The 19,997-nt window shown below is 38.9% G+C and overlaps 1 protein-coding gene across 1 annotated transcript; it reads right to left on the bottom strand.

Moving 5' to 3' along the window:
* Positions 1 to 10,903: 10,903 nt before the first annotated feature.
* Positions 10,904 to 12,345, bottom strand: LOC145791712 (uncharacterized). The gene is made up of 2 exons (XM_082872134.1): positions 11,883 to 12,345; positions 10,904 to 11,601 (listed from the first exon to the last, which is right to left on the bottom strand). Exons 1-2 carry the CDS (start codon positions 12,343 to 12,345, stop codon positions 10,904 to 10,906), a joined length of 1,161 nt encoding a protein of 386 aa, XP_082728260.1.
* Between the last annotated feature and the right edge of the window lie 7,652 nt (positions 12,346 to 19,997).

A 19,997-nucleotide genomic window follows, 5' to 3' on the forward strand; every position in this document is an offset into this window, starting at 1 on the left:
ATCAGACGGACGTACAGAGGTGCTTTTACTCATGGTTGCATTGGAACTGTGTGTGAAAGGCCTCTTGGGTTGTTCATTATCATCAACGATCAACCCTTATTTCACCGCATCTTCAATCTGAACCCCTATCTCGTGGAGCTCAGCGAATATAAACAATGGCAAGACTATCATCTTCTGCAATAATTTTCCTTGCAGGTTGTGGACCATCATTCTGATTTGATCCTTCTCGGATGGCCTGATAGTCATCATCGAGGTCTTAGCCCTCTATCGGGTCATAAAGTCTGAGAAATCCTCTTTTGGCTTCTGATAGGTCGCTTCAAGATCACGAGTTATGACCTCGATCTAGGTATTATAGGAGTATTGTGTGATGAAGGCCTCAGCCATTTCCTCCAAACTTCGTTTCACAGAGTCCTCGAGTTTTGCATACCAGATAGCCGCTATTCCTGACAAGGTCCGGCCGAAAAGCAACAACTTTTGAAGTCTGGTGAGGCCTATTAGTCACAGAATATCTAAGAATAACCGCAAATGCACCATGGGATCCCCAAAGCCATCCAACCGGTCTATTTGTGGCATCTTGAATCTATCCGGCAGAGTTACTGTAGAGTTTGTGTATCCATCCTTGATGTTAGGGATTGAGTTCACACCTTGTGCCCGCTTGAAAAGCTTTTCTAGCTTGTTGACCTTTAGTGCAGTGGGGTCAACCTCAAATTCAAATGACGCCTCCGTTTGGTACACTGGTGCCTTAGAGGCTTGTGGTGGGAAGAAGTCTATCGGGTTGTCCAAATTCTCTTGAACATTGACAGTGATCCCACTGCTTGTGGTGGTTGTTGTTGCTGCAGGCTATTTATCATTTTTGCTTGGTGGGCTGTAACCTCAGCTTGGCGGGCAGCATCTAGCTGCATGGTTTCAATGGTTTGCTGGAGATGATAGAGCATGTCTTCCATGCTAACTGGAGGATGTTGAGTCATTAGAATTGGCAAATAATCTCTTACTGGAGTGGAAGTAGAAGACTGAGCCTCACTGGGCGCAGGTGAAGTAAAAGGTGACTACTGGACTGGTGAATTATGCCTAACGCTCCTCCGTCTCGTAACAAATAGGAGCAAAGCAAACATTGTCTGTCCCCTAACAAGATCCCTAGATCTGTAAAGTCTCCTTACACGGGTCCAGAGTGCTTGGGGGGTAACAGAACTATCCGAAGCAATTGTGATTAACTACCTTACGAAAAGAAATAAAGCAAAAAGAAAACGAAAATTAGAAATCGCAGAGCAGATCAGTTCAAATATGAACAACACACAGTTCCAATCAAAAGTTGTAGAACTGCACTCAACACTGATCTCTGCCCCTAAATCTGATACTTAAACTTGCAACTGATACATACATTCCTGTAGAGTTTCACTCTAAAAGCACATACCCGTTAAGTGAGAACCAAAAATCCCCTATGATGGGGTAGGGTTACCTTGTCATAGTTTCGTCAGGAACTCGGGTTCACTACTCAAGCAATGCGGTTTCACACAATCCTGAATTCAGGTGAGCAACCTATCCTAGTTTGGAACAGTCTCTATGACTTTCGATATATAACTAAGCCGATTGGTCAAAAAGGATACCTCAGTAAGACTACCTAACATACCTCTCACACCTAACACCGAGAAATGAAAGGAGGATCAAACGGTACAGCGATAGTCCAGATCCAAGGGTTGTGTTCCCATCGTGGCGGAGCCCGCAATCGGTCAGCCTTTTGGCAAGCTTTTCCAAGCAAGTCTCTGGTAAACTGTTCAGGAATAGCAGATGGTAAACACAGTGACTTAGGCACACCAATGCAAATGCAAATGCAAAAAAACACATAAGTGTAGATAAAATGTCATATCATGAGTTCAAGTCAAGTTCTATAAGTTCCCCAACAAAATCGCTAGAAATTATAGCTCGCCTTTTTCGTGCCCCCTTTCAGAAACTCAAAAATAAGCCCTACAGTTCGAACTCCCACGGTTCTAAATCTAATCTCACAAGTGCAATGTGAAATTGATAAACACCAAAGAGTCCAAATCCGACAAATCTTTTGAAAAATCAATTTTGAATAAAAAATGCCAAAATGGGACTGCTTTGCCAGATACAGAGTCGCCACCTAAATATTTATTTTGGGAAAATTTAGGAAACTCATGACTCGCGCCAAAGGCCATGTGTCGGTCATCACCAAAGTTGCTTTGGCTCAGGAACTTAAGTACAAGAGGGGAAGGTCATGAATTAAGCACCCTCCGCTAATCATGATATGATTTTTATCAACATTATGTGCTCTTGTTTCGGTTATTAGGCTAGCATTACTATGTAATTGAGCACAAGCAAGCATAGACTAAAATTGCAAGAATCGGAACAACTCAATTTCATATTTGCTTTATGAAAAGGGGTTAAATTTGCCACCTCAAGTGGGCTTAAAGTTTGCGAATCTGCCACTTAACAAAGTGGGCTTCAAACTGTGAATTTGCCACTAGACATGGTTGGCTTAAACATACATTCGTTGAATCGTTCCAATTCAAAAAACAAGCCTTCATCCACAGGCAAACAGTTCAACAAGTAAGCATTTAGTCTTATGGCAAGCATGTTAGTCATGACAATCACTCACACTCATGCAAGTATGCTAAAGCACTAAAAACTCACCTAGTACTCCAAGCCAAAAAGATATGAGTTAGAAAAATATGCATGATCCCTATCTATACAAGATGTCTAATGCAAAACATGCAATATGTAATTACTAGGCTTGGCTACTAATATGGCATATGAATTAATTCAAGACATGCGGTCTAAGCACATATTCAATGAAGTAATTGAAACGACAATGCAATTTGAATGATGCGCCAAGCCTTGGTGCATGCAAGACAAGATGAATGGATGCAAGCATAAGGTATGCTAATTAAAATATGTCCCTAATCTAACCATCAAAAGTGATTAAATAAAAGGGAGAAAGACGTGGGGTTGAAAGAAATATACATTATTACATTTTGCTCTCACAAAGGAGAGTCCGAATGAATAAAACAAAAATAACTAGCAACTAATAAGGACTAAGCTAATCAAGCTAATTATTACAAACCAAGTGAATAACTAGCTAAACTAATTAACTAATTATTATAACAACTTTTTATTTAACCAACTAACTAATTAAATAATTACAAAACAATTGCAACTAATAATTTAATTAAGTAACTAGACTAAACTAATTACTGCTCCGCCTCGGGAAATGAAAGATATGCATGCACATGCTCGGTTTCTGCCTGAAAAGACCTCCGCTTCGCTCTCGAAAACCTCTGTTTGCATAATTAAACACTTTCAGAACCATTTTGCTCCACCTTACCAACATTCTGCTAAGGTCTGCATCAGTGGCTAGCCGGCCACTGGTAAAGACTGCCAGCCACCTGCCGGCTATGGAAGTGGCCTGTCGGCCATCAATGGTGCCCTGCCGGCTATGGATAGTGGCCTGCCAGCTACGGATAGTGGCCTGCCAGCTACTGATGCACTGGTTCATCTTGCTGCAACAGAGGACAAACAGAGCAAAAAAAGGATATTCTCACAGATTGTTTGCACAACTCACCCCTCATTTTCATGAACAAATCCAAGGAGTTGTGAACTCAAGCCACAAACCACCAACTCAAGCAATTTCATTTCATGATGTCTTGTGACTCAAGAGGTGCAAGTTCAATAAATGAAAAATGAGACACAAACCTCCTCCCTTTCATGAAAGATCAAGGAAAAAAGTTGACCTTGGAGACTTAGATCATTTCATCACTAACAAGTATAAAATGGCCCAAGTTCCATGTGTTCAATTAACATCCGATTGAATACATCAAAAACACAACCAAATTCTTATCTTGGCTCACTTTTAGTTCCAAGTTTTAATTACTCATTTTACTTTACCAACCATTCCTTAATCCAATTAAGTCCAAAAGGTGAGTTAAAGTCCTCTAATGGAAAGAAAAGCTCATGACACAAGTTGCTTTGGGTACGAAAGAATTATCATACCGTTGGTAACGAACCCCCTAAGGGATTAAACCATTAAGTATAAAACCTCAATTTCACACTTAGGCAAACAAGTGACTTGAAACCACTTTCAAAGAAAAAAGAAAAACCAAGAAAGGAAGGAAATTGCAGAGGTGATTAGTGCTGAAATTAAGCGTGAAAAGCACCAAAAACATACAATCAACTCAAACAAGTGGTGTCTAAAGGCCTAAGACACCAAGCTTGTGAGGACTATTACACTACAACTATGCAAAATAAGACCTAAATGCAACAACCAACCCAAAATAGAGTTAAAACAGTCCAAAATAGAGCCTAAAGTATGCTGGAATAAAGTTACCACAAGCTAGAAAATTAAGCTAAAGCATGGCACCAACTAGGTTAGCAAACAAGACACAATGAGGGGAGGCTAACCCCTTCAAATTTGGTCTTCAAAACCTGATTTTTAACACTGAAAACACTCTAAAAATTAGTGTTTAAAGGCCCAAGAAAAGATGGTTTGAAAATGGAAAACAAAGGTGCAAAGGCTTTTTAAACAAGGAATAAAGAGGGATGAAACACCCCATAACCTCAAATGGCCAAAAACACCAATTTTAGCCCATAAAAATAATTTTTTTACAGCTCAAAAATAGCCTAAAACAATGAAAAAAGATATGAATACAAGTATGTAAAGCAAGCCTACAAAACTAGTATTATACCTCTTCAAGAGAAGAGTGATTCCAAGCAACAATTCCAAGCAAATACCACCTTCTAGAGCTCAAACCAAGCCCAAGAACACCTCAGCTTAGAGATTAGGGGATTTGGTTAAGGGTGTATAGGCAAGAGTGTAGGAATTGTAGGCAAAAGTGTAGAAAATTTGTAGAGAGAGGAAAATTTTGAGTCTAAAATTTTTCAATCCCCAAAACATGAGAGAAGGGGTCCCTATATATAGAAAACATGAAATCTATACAAGGAGATCCAGACCTCCATGTGTGGACAGACGCAAACATATGTGTAAACAGCATAGCTGGCATAAAATATCTGCAGAAAACACTGGTGGTGATAGCCGGCAAGGCACATCAATGGCCGGCAAACAAGAAGTGATGGCCGGCAGCCTCCAGGGATAGCATACAGGCCACCAAAGATTGCAAGATGGAAAGACCAAGGCATGTTCCAAAAATGAAACAAAATGGATACAGTGTTTGAAAGGCTCAAAGTTGTGGCGTTCTGCTAAAGAGTTCGAGCGCAAGGTGAGCAAACAGACTCATCGTCGGATGTCCTGCAAGAACATCCAAGTCTTGAAGGGCCGCCAAAAATGAAGTGTCTACATTGTGACACCCGAACCACCAACCTTATATTGCCTATACCAATAAGAGTCAAAATACCTTCCCGAGTTGTATTAGGGTTCGCAACTCACTTGCGCAAGACTCTAAATCGGGCTCACCCCATCACTTTTAAACTTTAATGCATCGGTTCAATTTCGTGTTTCTTTACTTCGTCGAATTCACATTTTGATGCATGTACGAGTATTAGTTTGTAAACCACAGTGACATAAGATTTATATAGCACAACATAATCACGTACGGAAACCAAAGTAAATATTATAGAATGTCTTAAGAGTCATCACAAAATTTCAATAAATTCCTTACACTTCTTCTTTTCAGCATTGTATGATCAGACTAAAAATAATGAAACCCATATCAAACGAAGTTCAATTATTACAATATTTTAAATAGTGCTAGTTCATTGAGTTAGAAAAATATTTCATGAAGAATACCAGGGATAAAAATGATTTTAAAATGGAGAAATAAAATTTGGAAGAAAACTGGTTTTTGGGACAATGAGTTACAGTAACTTCCAACACAAGTGATCTGTGTTTGAAAAATAAAAAAGGGCATCAACTAGTGTCAAAAAGAGGCATGGTCAGAACGAATTGATAGATATTTGAGTTTAGAACATATTTCCAAGGAGTTTGAAGACTGAAAATGTCACGATCCAAAATAGGGGCTAATCGGAATCGCGACCGGCCAACACCTCATCTGCACCCTAGGCCTACTACTAACTAGTTTAGACAACAAATAAATAAATCATCACAAATACTAGGTGATTACATTTAACTAAAGCGTTGCTATATAAGTCATACAAGTCATAAAGGAAAGTTAAGTTACAACAATAACTTGGCCCTATGCCAATAAAAGAGGTAATACATGACTTATATAAAACTATAGGTCTAGAATCCATCCCAAGACACGAGACACCACAAAAATAGGCCTTTGGTTATCCACTAAGCATTCTCCTTAACTGAAACGGGTTAGTAACACACCCGTGAGCTATAAAGCTTGTGAGAACATATTTACACAATTTACAAGTTTGCCATGGTTCAAACATAAATATTTCAAGTTTCAAGCATAACTGTTCATGTTCAAAAGCCCAATGGTTGAAAAGACAAAATAAATGCTTTGATATATATGTCAAAATATACATACATATGTTCATTCGATTGGATATGTTGTCAGAGAAGTAGGGAGCTACCCATACTAATATCTAGTGGTCATGGTCATGCCAAGGGACGATGGCTGCGTCCCAATAACCACTCTTATAATGCCTTACCCGTTGGTATCTTTAATTTCTCCCAACATCCGGGATGTTCCGTTTGAATGTATGTTATTACGTTTGCAAGAGTTTTATAACAATGTCTTAACCATGGCCTCATAAAAACAATATGTATATAAGCAATACGTGTGAGTCAGTTTATCCTGTTAGCCCACGTTTTCTAAAACATAACATGATTTTCAAAATGTATGCAAGGTACTTTTCCAATCATAGGCATACTTGATAAAGTTCAAAATCATATGTTTATTCGGTTATTCATAAATCAATGCAAACTCATGCTCCAAAATAATTCATCGATCAAAGCATGTCATTATATTCAAATACATGTAAAAAGCGTAAGCATGAACTTACCTAAATGTACACGAAGTATAGTAAAATCAATCAGAACCGAGATCTAAACACAACGTATGAAAAACTACATTATAGTAGGTCTAGAAATTAATTCTAAGTATGAAATAAACATTCAAACCATAATCCCAAAGTGTACAATTTAAAAGGGGTCCTTCTCTTATGGTCCAGAAATTCTTAGTTTGCAGCACTTTAGATCAGAGGCTAAAATCCTAATCAAAACACTTTAAAATATTCTGAAATTTTATAGGGTTATCAATCAAGATGTTATGAAACTTTTTCATGTGGACTCGTCTCCTAAAAATGCTCATAAACAGGATAAAATGGCAGTAAAATAAAGCTGGTCCAGATCCGTTGCAGTTTCTAAACAATCATTTCCACAACAATCTAGCCGTTGGATCGAGTTGAAGAAAATTGGGTTGGAAATATAACACTCTAATTTAACTCTGGTCCAAAAATCAACCGTTAATGTAGCCTAAATATTTTTTGACGAATTTTCAAATAGACTGCCTGTTCAGGAAAAAAAAAAACTGTTTGTTGGGTAAAATCCTTATTTTGAGCTTTAGCCTCATGGTTCATTGCAACATGATATCAATGGGAGGAAATAAGGTCTAAATCTGTATTTTAGGATTTAGATTCATGGTTCATTGTAACATGAAATCGAAGGAAAGAAATGAAGGCTTTAACTTATGGAATTGAAGTAGATATAGAGAGGAATTTACCTAGACTTGAAGTTTGAAGAACAAAGATGAAAGTGTTTGATTTTCTCTCTTAAATCTATAGATTTTCAGCAAGAAAATGAAGTTTCTGCACATATAGGATATATATAGGAAGAAAGGGGTAGGTAGAATCAATGGCTAGGATTGAATGGTGAAGTATGTGGTAAAAAGGGGAGTGAGGTGGATATATCTTTCACCTCACCAAGAAATTACAGCCATGGTGGCTGATTTCACCACTACAAATTGCACTACTCGGATAAAACGCAGTGCGCAGACATCCGGGCTATCCGAAAATCGGTTCAAGAAAATATCCATTTAATCACTATTGACTAATTTCGACACTCTGAGTTCGATGGTGTGATCCGTTTCACCTAGAGAAAAAAAAATATACATCTTTATGAGTTTCATTTTTGACACACTCGAAGAGGATTATCAATTATTGTTCTGTTATAGGTCCGCCCCGGATGGCGAAGTATCGATAATATTTATTAGCATGATATTGATGAACTTATTAAATATAAGATGTGACCTCCGTTCATTGACGGTGTCAAACAAAAGGTGAAAAGTTGGGTCGGGTCTTTACATCCTTCCCACCTTAAGAAGTTTGGTCCTCCTAACTTGACCGAAGTACTACAATAACGTGTTATAAAAAATTACCTTCTTCAAAAATATACAGGTAGAGAATTTGGATGTTCTCCTCTTTTTCCCAAGTAGCCTCTCTGTTAGCATTATTGTCCCACCAGACCTTCACTAGAGGTATGACTTTGTTTCGCAATTGCTTCACCCTTCTGTCCATGATACGAATGGGTTTTACAATGTAAGTCAGATTCGGTTGCACTTCAGCTAACTCAGGCACTCGAACATGTGATGAGTCCAGTACATAAGGTTTTAGCATCGAGATATGAAAGACGTCATGAACTCTGACGAGCTCCGGTGTTAATACGAGTCGATATGCTACAGGTTCGACACGCTCAGTGATTCTAAAAGGTCCCACAAACCTTGGATTCAGTTTTCCTCGCTTCCCAAATCGAACGACCCCTTTCAGAGGTGATATATTCACAAATGCTGCGTCTTCTATATTGAGATCAAGATTCCTCCTTCCACTATCCACAAAACTTTTCTGTCTATCTTGAGCTATCTTCAGGCGATCCTAGATAAGCTTGATCTTCTCCGTTGTGTCCTCAATGATGTTTGGTTTGATTTCTTCTTCCATGATTTGTTTCTCCCCAACCTCAGTCCAACATACTGGCGATCTACATTTCCTTCCATATAAAGCTTCATAAGGTGCCATCCCGATACTCGCCTGGTAACTATTATTGTAGGCGAACTCTACTAAAGGTATGTACTCTTCCCAACTGCCTCGAAAATCCACCACACAGGCTCTAAGCAAGTCTTCTAGCGTCTGAATGGTCCGCTCAGATTGTCCATCGGCTGTACTGAGGTTCAGCATTGTTCCCATGGCTCGTTGAAAGCTACTCCAGAAATCTGACACAAATCTCGGGTCTCTGTCAGACACAATAGATACAAGTACTCCATGTTGTCTAACTATCTCTGCGAGGTAGATGTAGGCATAACGGTTGATTGAGAACGTCTTTGTGACCGGCAAAAAATGAGTTGACTTTGTCAATCGATCGACGATCACCCATATCATGTTGTTTCTTTTCGGTGTGCGTGGTAGTCCCGATACGAAGTCCATCATGATGTGCTCCCACTTCCATTCGGCTACAGATAGAGGTTGAAGTAGTCCTGTTGGCTTTTGGTGTTCTGTTTTTATCTGCTGACACTGGAAACAACTCCTTACATATTTTGCTATCTCTGTCTTCATTCCCCTCCACCAATATACGGTCTTCAAGTCTTGATACATCTTGGTGATCCCTGGATGAATTGCAAGTCTGGACTTGTAACCATCATCCAAAATCTGGCGTTTGACCTCTTCTATGGCCGGGACACAGACTCTACCTTGAAATTTCAGAATTCTATTCGTAACTGTGAAATCTGGATATGGTTCTGTTTCTAGTCCATCTCAAACCTCTTACAATTCTGGATCCTCCTTCTATCTTTGTCTGATCATTTCAGTTATGGCGGGTTGAGCAACTATGGCGTTGCACGTGGTAATCGGTCCTGGAATTATCACTTCCAATTCTATTTGATCCATCTCTTCTAAAAGTGTTGGTTGCGTAGTGAGTAGGCAATTCATCCTTCCTGTCAATTTCCTGCTCAGAGCGTCTGCTACCACATTAGCTTTTCCTGGGTGGTATTGAATGTTGACATTGTAATCTTTGATTAGTTCTAACTACCGACGTTGCCTTAATTTAAGCTTCTTCTGGGTAAAGATGTACTTTAGGCTTTTATGATCAATATAGATTTCGCACGATACTCCATACAAGTAGTGTCTCCAGATTTTCAAGGCAAAAATTACCGCAGTGAGCTCCAGGTCGTGAGTTGGATAGTTCCTTTCATGTGCCTTTAGTTGTCGTGAGGCGTAGGCGATGAGTTTCCCACGTTGCATTAAAACACATCCCAAGCCTTGTCGTGACACATCGCTGTAGATTGCATATCCATCGACGCCGTCAGGAAGGGTAAGGATCGGTGCTGAAACCAATCTCTTCTTCAAGTCCTGGAAACTCTGCTCTCGTTTTTCGGTCCAAATGAACGTTGTGCCTTTTCGTGTTAGCTCATTCAATGGCACGGCAATCCTTGAAAAATCTTGCACGAATTTGCGGTAATAGCCAGCTAGTCCCAGAAAACTTCTAACTTCAGTCACGGTGGTGGGTCGAGGCCAATTGACATGGCGTGTCCTAAGAATGTGACACTGTCTAACCAGAATTCACATTTCTTGAACTTAGCGTAGAGTTTTCGCTCCTTTTACGTTTGTAGAACCTTTCGCAAGTGTTCTGCATGTAGCTTTTCATCCCTGGAGTAAATCAGTATATCATCGATGAAAACGATGACAAATTCGTCCAAGAACAGCTTGAACACACGATTCATCAAGTCCATAAACGCCACAGGTGCATTGGTCACGCCAAAAGGCATCACAAGAAACTCGTAGTGACAGTAACGAGTATGAAAAGCTATCTTCCCTATGTCCTCGGTTTTCACCTTCAGTTGATGGTACCCCGACCGTAAATCAATCTTCGAAAATACACACGCGCCTTGCAGCTGATCAAACAACTCATCAATTCGAGGTAGTGGGTACTTATTCTTTATTATAACCTTATTTACTTCCCGGTAATCAATACATAACCTTATTGTTCCATCTTTTTTCTTAACAAAAAGGACAGGTGCTCCCCATGGAGACGAGCTGGTCTAATAAAACCCTTGTCAAGTAACTCTTGTAATTGAACTTTCAGTTCTTTCAATTCGGCTGGGGCCATCAGATACGAAGCTTTGGAGATCAGTTGTGTACCAGGTGCAACTTCAATAGAAAACTCAATCTCCCGATCTATTGGCATTCCAGGTAGATTCTCCAGAAAGACTTCCGAAAATTCTCGAACCACAGGAATAACAGATATCTTCATATCTTTTACTGGTGACGATGAGATGCTGCACAAAAGCCCATGACAACCCTTCCTCAGAAGTCGCCGGGCTTGAGCCGCGGATACTAAATACGGAGGTGGAACTATGCCAACCCTCGTGAAACGAAAGTCCACATGACCCGGGATTCGAAACTCAACACACTTATGTGCATAGTCGATAGTGGCGTTGTTGGCAGACAACCAAACCATGCCAAGGATAATGTCGAAGTAGCCCATCTCCATAGGAATCAAGTCAACTGTCAGATGATTATTATCGAAACACACATCACAATTTCTATATATAGTTGAGCAACAAATACTGCCACTCATGGGCTGAGAAACAATCAAATCACAACCAAGGGGTTCAGGTTTCTTAGGTAGTCTCATGGCAAAATGTGATGCAATGAATGAATGTGTTGATCCGGAATCTATAAGAGCATAAGCCGATAATGAACAGATAAACAAGTTACCTGCAACTACCATTTCTGTGTTCTGCACGTCTCCTGGTATTAAGGCAAAAGCTCTGCCTTGTCGTTGATTGTTCACAAAGTTAGGTTATGCCCCAGTTGCCTGCACCATGTTTCTCCCTAGTGGTACCGCATTTACTCCAGTTCGCATAAATTTAGGACAATTTTTTTTATGTGTGCCCCCTTGCCGTAGTTAAAGCAAGTTCCAGCGGCTTTGCGACATTCTCCTGAGTGGAAGCTACCGCAAGTGTTACACTTAGGCACCTTGTTGCCCCGATTGTTATTCTGCCTCCCAACATTGGATGGTCCCGCATTCTGTTTTTTGGGTGGAAAATCACTTGACTTCTTTCCATCAAAGTTGTCAAAACGACGCTTCTTCTTCTCAGTGAACTTTTTCTTGCTGTTGACATTCTTCTCCACGATCATGGCATGATCAACTATGTCAGCGTATGTAACCAATCGCATTGACAGTTTGATATCACGGATGTCGGGGTGGAGTCCCTCTTCGAACCTTCGAGCTTTTAAATTTTCTGTGCTAATCATGTGTTTCCCGTATAATGATAGCCTGGTGAATTCTGCTTCGTATTCAGTCACTGACATCTGTCCCCACTGCTTCAGTTGATAAAACTCCGCACACGTTGCATCCTGGACAGACTGAGGTATGTATTTCTCTCGAAAGACGACCAGAAATCGATCCCAAATCATTATCGACTCGGTCTTTTTCTTCATCTCCCACCATTGCTGAGCTTCTCCTTATAGTAAATACGTGGCGAGTCCGACCTTCTGGGTTTCTGTACAATGCATAACTTTAAATATCTTTCTCAGCTCTGCGACCCAAGCATCGGCCCTTTCAGCGTCTATTCCTCCCGGGAAGGTTGGAGGTTTCAACTTCAAGAATTCCTTCAAGTTGAGATCTTCCCGTTGAGGTTATGCCACATTCCCCAACTATGGGCCCTGGGCATTGTTAGTTGGTTGTTATTGTACTTGAGGTGGTGGTGGAATTACTTGAGGTGGGTTCTGTGGAGGTGGTGGTTGTCGCCTTTCAGCTTGGGCTGCCGTGAAGAATTGCTCCATCATTCTTTCTAACCGATCGAGACGGCTTGAGTCGCCAGCTCCAAGAGTTCTCGCTAGGTTCCCTCGAGTGTTCATCCTAAAATTCAACGTGTTAATACTAAGGTGGGATTTCGACGAGCCATAACTTGTATTGCATTATAGAGATAAGGAAGCTGGAAACGAGAAACGTATAACAAAGGAGAGTCATCATAACTATGCATCCATTTATATATATGTACATATATCCATGAGTTGATGTACACATGGTCAGCTTTGCATGGTGGTTACAAAATATGGTATTATGTTAGAATGATGCAATTACAAAAAACACTTCAGAGCCACAAAGCCCAAAACTAGTTTGCCAACATCCCAAAAGGCATCAAAACTAATCTAGACTGAACATGTTAGCATTAAGGCCCCTATTACATACAAAATATAAGTATAGTTGCCCAGTCTATATTCCCCCCCACCAGGACTAACTAGTCGTCATATCCATCCGACTCGTCGCGAGACTCAACGTCATAAACCTCAGGTTCATTGGGGTTGAACTCAGGTTCTTCTTCACGGTCTTCTTCTCTGTCATCCTCCATTTAATCTTCAGCAGGATCCCCGGGTTCATGAACTATAGGGACCACAGGTACCACTTATGGTACTATTTGATCTCCCCCGTCTCCATTAGCTTCCACGTGGTCAACTTCTTCTCTGAAGAACACTAGGTCATTACTAAACGCGAGCACTTCTGTCACAAGCCAAACCCGCCCCTGTAGGTTTAGCACCGTAACCGGTCAGTAATCTGTGGATTACCAAAGGCCTCTGAACAGATTAGCAAATAATAAGGGGCTACGAAAGCAATAATACAAAATAGACAAGGTCCAATGAGCTGTGATAACGTTCATGGGACAGAACATTTCAAAACTTATTTATGTATACATAAACATGCCAGTCCAGATACACAATATTTACAAGGTATTTACTTAATGTACTTCCCAAGACCTGATTTTACAGAGCATACACAAAGACTAGCATTAATACAAAAAACAGCCATGTAACTAGACTTCGATCGGAACCTCCTCGGGAGGCACAACGGTTGGCTGACAGAAGCAGAAACGAAGGCTGTCAACTCTGGCCCTGGTCACATCCCGGCTCACCTACATACATAATATAAACTGTGAGCTAAAGCCCAATGAATAATAACAGAGTAAAGGATTTAATGAATGATGTCCATCACAGAGTTAGAAATCAAGTTCTTATCAGAGACAGATTCATATACATATTCATAATCATTTCCATATTCAGATTTTGCATATAATCATACATGGTACATCTCTTAGCGTTAACAAATCCGATGGCCCATAAAGGGACAGCCTTGAAGGCATTCTGATGACTCATGTGCACAGAGACGTTTCTGATGACCCATAAAGGGACCTGATGACCCATAAAGGGACGCATATCATATGATGCTAAGGATGCCACGAATAACTTTCAAAATCTTGGACAACCATTCATTCATTTCAAACATAGCATGACATTTCAGAGAACTAATTATTTCGTATCATAATATTCAGAAAATACTTAACATTAAACATAACTTTACAAAGTTATTACTCACAGATTATTGGTGGCCCTACCTAAATGGTAAGGCGGCCCTTCACTTGTTCTGAAGCGCGTGACCTACATGAACACACATACGAACACACACTTGAAACACATGTTCGAATTGTACAAAACTTATGTCGTTTGCTCTTAGTGTGTTTCTAATCTTAATCCTCATTACGGAGTCTTAAACATGGCTTAGAAATGCCTAGAATGGAATGAGGATGCAAGAATGCGTTGGAAAACATTTCTCAAGATTTGCTGAAAATAAGGTCCACGCTCGAGCGTGGATTACCCCGCTTGAGCAGACATGCAGATGTTGAAGCTCCGCTCGAGCGTGAACTTCCTCGCTCAAGCGGGCTGTAAAATCGACAAAAGTACTGGATGCATGATTTTCACGCTCGACGGGCACTCGACTAACGCTCGAGCGTGAGACTCAGACCCTCACTCGAGCGTAGATTCCCCCACTCAAGCGGACTGTAAAACTCACAAACTTCTGAGTATATACATTTCACGCTCGAGCGAAGTGCACGTACTCAGAGTTCATGCTCGAGCGTAAAGTCCCACGCTTGAGCATGGATCAAATTTCTGGAAATTCCAGATTTGATCACCAAGCTCAAATTCGATCTTTGAAGCATCAAACTCACTTTTCTGGGCCCAAAACTTTGGAAAACACTTAATAACTCATAGAACAACATGTTTAAAAGATCATTTCAAGAAATCATGGCCCAAAAGGATATCAATTTTTGCCCAAACTCAACTTAAATTCAAAATCAATTTATGAACATCACATGCAAGTACATTTTTGAGCTAAGGCTCTTCAAAACATGATCAAATGCAATGTTCAACCCACAAACATGATCAACTAAGATAATATGACATGGGACATGAGGAATTTCTAAAACGAAGCTTGGATTATGACATGCATGCAAGGATTCTATAGAAAGGCAACCCCAAATGTTATGAATTACACATGCATGTATGTAATGAGCTTCAATTCTCCAATCTTAGCTTAATTGACCACCCAACCTTCTTGAGTTCATTTACTAATGCCCTTAATACAAAGTTTAAGAGTGTAGTTCTCACCTAAGGTTGATTACAGGTGTGATCCTAACTCAAAGCTTCAAATTATCTTCAATCTTCTAGCCAATTCCCCCCTTGTGAAGTCAATTCTTGAACTAGGACCCAAATCTCTCAACTCTCTCTCTCTCTCTCCCGTCTCTTGCATCAGTTGGAAGGAAAGAAAATGAGAAAGACAACTTAGTGGGGTCAAAAGGCCTAATAAGTGGCAATGGCTCACAAATAAACAAACGTCATTATTTTAATCAAATTTAATCGTCCCGAACCAAATTTAAATTAAGCCTACTATAAAATTCTATAAATTCTAACTAGCACATAAATCAAGTCAATTTCTGATTTGAATGCCGATAAGGCTTTCAATTCGCAAACCGAAGCTAAATCGTGAATAGATCTTTCTACGCCTAACAGATATAAATATAACAATGCAACACACACATATGCATTTTAATTCAAGATTCAACTAAATTTCTAATTAGGCATAATTAATCATGGATTAGCGTTAATCAGAGGTTAGGGTTGTTACAACTTCCTGCCAAATTTTCATGTGGATGCGAACACGGTGAATAACTACCGCCCTCTTCATCTCTAGAGTGAAAAGAACTTCCTCTTGGCTAACGAAAGCGATTTGGTTGTAAAAGCGTCGACGTGCTTCACGAAGGACTTCCTGATTGTGACGAGCTAGGTCTCGCGGTTTGACCCCCCAAAGGCCCTGCTGAGCCTCGCTCAATCGATACCCTCCAAACTCGTCATAGCGAAGAATAGACACCATGTCCTGCAGTACACACAAGATGTAAATCTTGTAAGTACCGGACCCAAGGCAAATATATGGGTAAGGAGGAAAACTACAATAACTTAAGGTTGTACTAAGGTTTCTTAAAGTATCTACCCCAAACAGGTCGCTGAATGAGACACTTAAACATGTAGCATGCATTGAGTGTCGTAGTGCAAGTGTCCTAGTGCTCTGTGGATTTAAGGTTCTCTCAACCTACAGCTCTGATACCAAGCTGTCACGACCCGAAATAGGGGCTAATCGGAATCATGACCGGCCAGCGCCTCATCTGCACCCTAGGCCTACTACTAACTAGTTTAGAGAACAAATAAATAAATCATCACAAATGCTAGGTGATTACATTTAACTAGAGCGTTGCTATATAAGTCATACAAGTCATAAAAGGAAAGTTAAGTTACAACAATAACTTGGCCCTATGCCAACAAAAGAGGTAATACATGACTTATATAAAACTATAGGTCTAGAATCCATCCCAGGCCACGAGACACCACAAAAATAGGCCTTTGGTTATCCACCAAGCATTCTCCTTACCTTAAATGGGTTAGTAACACACCCGTGAGCTATAAAGCTTGTGAGAACATATTTACACAATTTGCAAGTTTGCCACGATTTAAACATAAATATTTCAAGTTTCAAGCATAACTGTTCATGTTCAAAGGCCCAATGGCTGAAAAGACAAAATAAATGCTCTGATATATATATCAAAATATACATACATATGTCCATTCGACTGGATATGTTGCCAGAGAAGTAGGGAGCTACCCATACTAATATCAAGTGGTCATGATCATGCCAAGGGACGATGGTCGCATCCCAACAACCACCCTTATAACGCCTCACCTGTTGGTATCTTTAATTTCCCCCAACGTCTGGGATGTTCCATTCGAATGTATGTTATTACATTTGCAAGAGTTTTATAACAATGTCTTAACCATGGCTTCATAAAAACAATATGTATATAAGCAATACGTGTGAGTCGGTTTATCCCGTTAGCCCACGTTTTCTAAAACATAACATGATTTTCAAAATATATTCAAGGTACTTTTCCAATCATAGGCATACTTGTTAAAGTTCAAAATCATATGTTTATTCAATTATTCATAAATCAATGCAAACTCATGCTCCAAAATAATTCATCGATCAAAGCATGTCATTATATTCAAATACATGTAAAAAGTGTAAGCATGAACTCACCTAAATGTACACGAAGTTTAGTAAAATCAACCGGAACCGAGATCTAAACACAACGTATGAAAAACTACATTATAGTAGGTCTAGGAATTAATTCTAAGCATGAAATAAACATTCAAACCATAATCCCAAAGTGTACAATTTAAAAGGGGTCCTTCTCTTATGGTCCATAAATTCTTAATTTGCAGCACTTTAGATCAGAGGCTAAAATCCTAATCAAAACATTTTAAAATATTTTGAAATTTTACAGGGTTATCAATCAAGATGTTATGAAACTTTTTCATGAGGACTTGTCTCCTAAAAATGCCCATAAACAGGGTAAAATGGCAGTAAAACAAAGCTAGTCCAGATCCGTTGCAGTTTCTAAACAATCATTTCCACAACAATCTAGCCGTTGGATAGAGTTGAAACAAATTGGGTTGGAAATATAACACTCTAATTTAACTCTGGTCCAAAAATCAACCGTTAAAGTAGCCTAAATATTTTTTGACGAATTTTCAAATAGACTGTCAGTTCAGGAAAAAAAAAACTGTTTGTTTGGTAAAATCCTTGTTTTGAGCTTTAGCCTCATGGTTCATTGCAACATGATATCAATGGGAGGAAATAAAGTCTAAATCTGTATTTTAGGATTTAGATTCATGGTTCATTGTAACATGAAATCAAAGGAAAGAAATAAAGGCTTTAACTTATGGAATTGAAGTAGATATAGAGAGGAATTTACCTAGACTTGAAACTTGAAGAACAAAGATGAAAGTGTTTGATTTTCTCTCTTTAATCAATAGATTTTCAGAAATAAAATGAAGTTTCTGCACATATAGGATATATATAGGAAGAAAGGGGTAGGTAGAAATAATGGCTAGGATTGAATGGTGAAGTATGTGGTAAAAAAGGGAGTGAGGTGGATATATCTTTCACCTCACCAAGAAATTACAGCCATGGTGGCTGATTTTATCACCACAAATTGCACTGCTCGGATAAAACGCAGTGCGCAAACATCCGGGCTGTCCGAAAATCAGTTCAGGAAAAATTCCATTTAATCACTGTTGACTAATTTCGACACTCTGGGTTCGATGGTGTGATCCGTTTCGCCTAGAGGAAAAAAAAATATACATCTTTATGAGTTTCATTTTTGACACACTCAAAGAGGATTATCAATTATTGTTCTGTTATAGGTCCGCCTCGGATGGCGAAGTATCGATAATATTTATTAACATGACATTGGTGAACTTATTAAATATGAGATGTGACCTCCGTTCATTGACGGTGTCAAACAAAAAGCGAAAAGTTGGGTCCGGTCTTCACAGAAAACCAATAGAAGATGGTCAAATAATTTTTCTAAGAAAATAGGACAGATTCTGTTGCATTTTAGTAAAACTAAAATTTCTCCTTTTAGACTTATCCATTTTTTGTGAAATTGGTGGAAAATGAAAGATAACTCTTATATCTAACTATCCCAATACCATTTGCAGAGAAAATGGGACCTGTTTGAAGTCACTATTTCTACTGTGTTATGAACAACACTTAGGACAAATATTATTTCGATAAGAAAATGGTGTCCAATGATTTTATAAAAATTTACTCATGTATAGAACACCTAAATATACTCCCAGTACCAATAATTTTTGACACAAGTTATTTTCAATTTATTAAAGCATTTTACCTCTGATAAAATTTGAGATAGTGAAGAAAATATAAGTTTCGAGTAAAAGTGAACCAACCTTATCTCATTTTACCCCATGCAAGATTATTTCAAATAATGGAGAATATTTGAACGCCTAAGAAGATAAAATCAGTAGCTAAACCATATAATCTATGCTTGCAAGAAGGAATAAAAATCATATAATCATGAAATTATTATTCTACCAAAATGTAAACATGCGTTGAGCTATTTATGCTATGTGTGTATTAACAATGCACACACTCTTGCATATTTTTAATATATAGATTCAGTAAAAAAAAATATATCTAAGGGAGGATAGAGGTTGAGTATTCCTACCTCAAGAACTTTTACAAACTATTCTCAAGATTAGTTTTGAAATGGTGACCACCAAGCACCCTTTCCTCTTCCTCTCTTTATCTTTTCTTTTCTTCTCTCTTTTTCTTTTTCCTTAGCCGTGTGTATAGAAATGAAAAGGGATGAAATAGTGTTCTATTTGTACGAGTTTGGAGGCCTATTTTTATTTTGGATAAATTATAATTTAACCCCCTATGGTTTACCCAAAAAACACGGAGCCTTCCTATAATTTCATTTTGTAACACTTAAACCCCTGAACTTTATACCAAAGTGCAATTTGGATGGTCGTAACAAAAGTTATAAAAAGTCTAAATTACCCTTACTTCTTTTCCTAATTTTCTTCTTAATGCCATTATAAACCAAAATATTTCTCTCCTATTTTTCTTTAATTTTTATGTATTCTTTTGCTCTTCTTCTTCTTCTTCTTCTCTCATTGTATTCTTTTGCTCTTCTTCTTCTTCTCTTATTTCTTTCTCATCCATGGCAAACCATACACTTCTCATACCATCATCAAATACATATCTCTCTCTAGAATTTAGACCCAAACAAATACTCATCTCTCTCTATAGAATTTAGAACTAAACAAACACTCATCTCTCTCTAGAATTTAGACCCAAACAAACACTCATCTCTCTC

Source organism: Camellia sinensis, chromosome 5, assembly GCF_055761805.1.
Source record: "Camellia sinensis isolate YWXY chromosome 5, ASM5576180v1, whole genome shotgun sequence".
In the NCBI taxonomy this organism is placed as follows: domain Eukaryota; kingdom Viridiplantae; phylum Streptophyta; class Magnoliopsida; order Ericales; family Theaceae; genus Camellia; species Camellia sinensis.

Bases quoted from the DNA above. Each gene is read 5' to 3' on its own strand.
- LOC145791712 (XM_082872134.1), bottom strand. From the start codon at position 12,345: ATGATTTGGGATCGATTTCTGGTCGTCTTTCGAGAGAAATACATACCT. The intron at 11,602-11,882 runs GTAGCTTCCACT...ATGCTCTTATAG, and splicing joins GCCTAAGTGTAACACTTGCG to ATTCCGGATCAACACATTCA.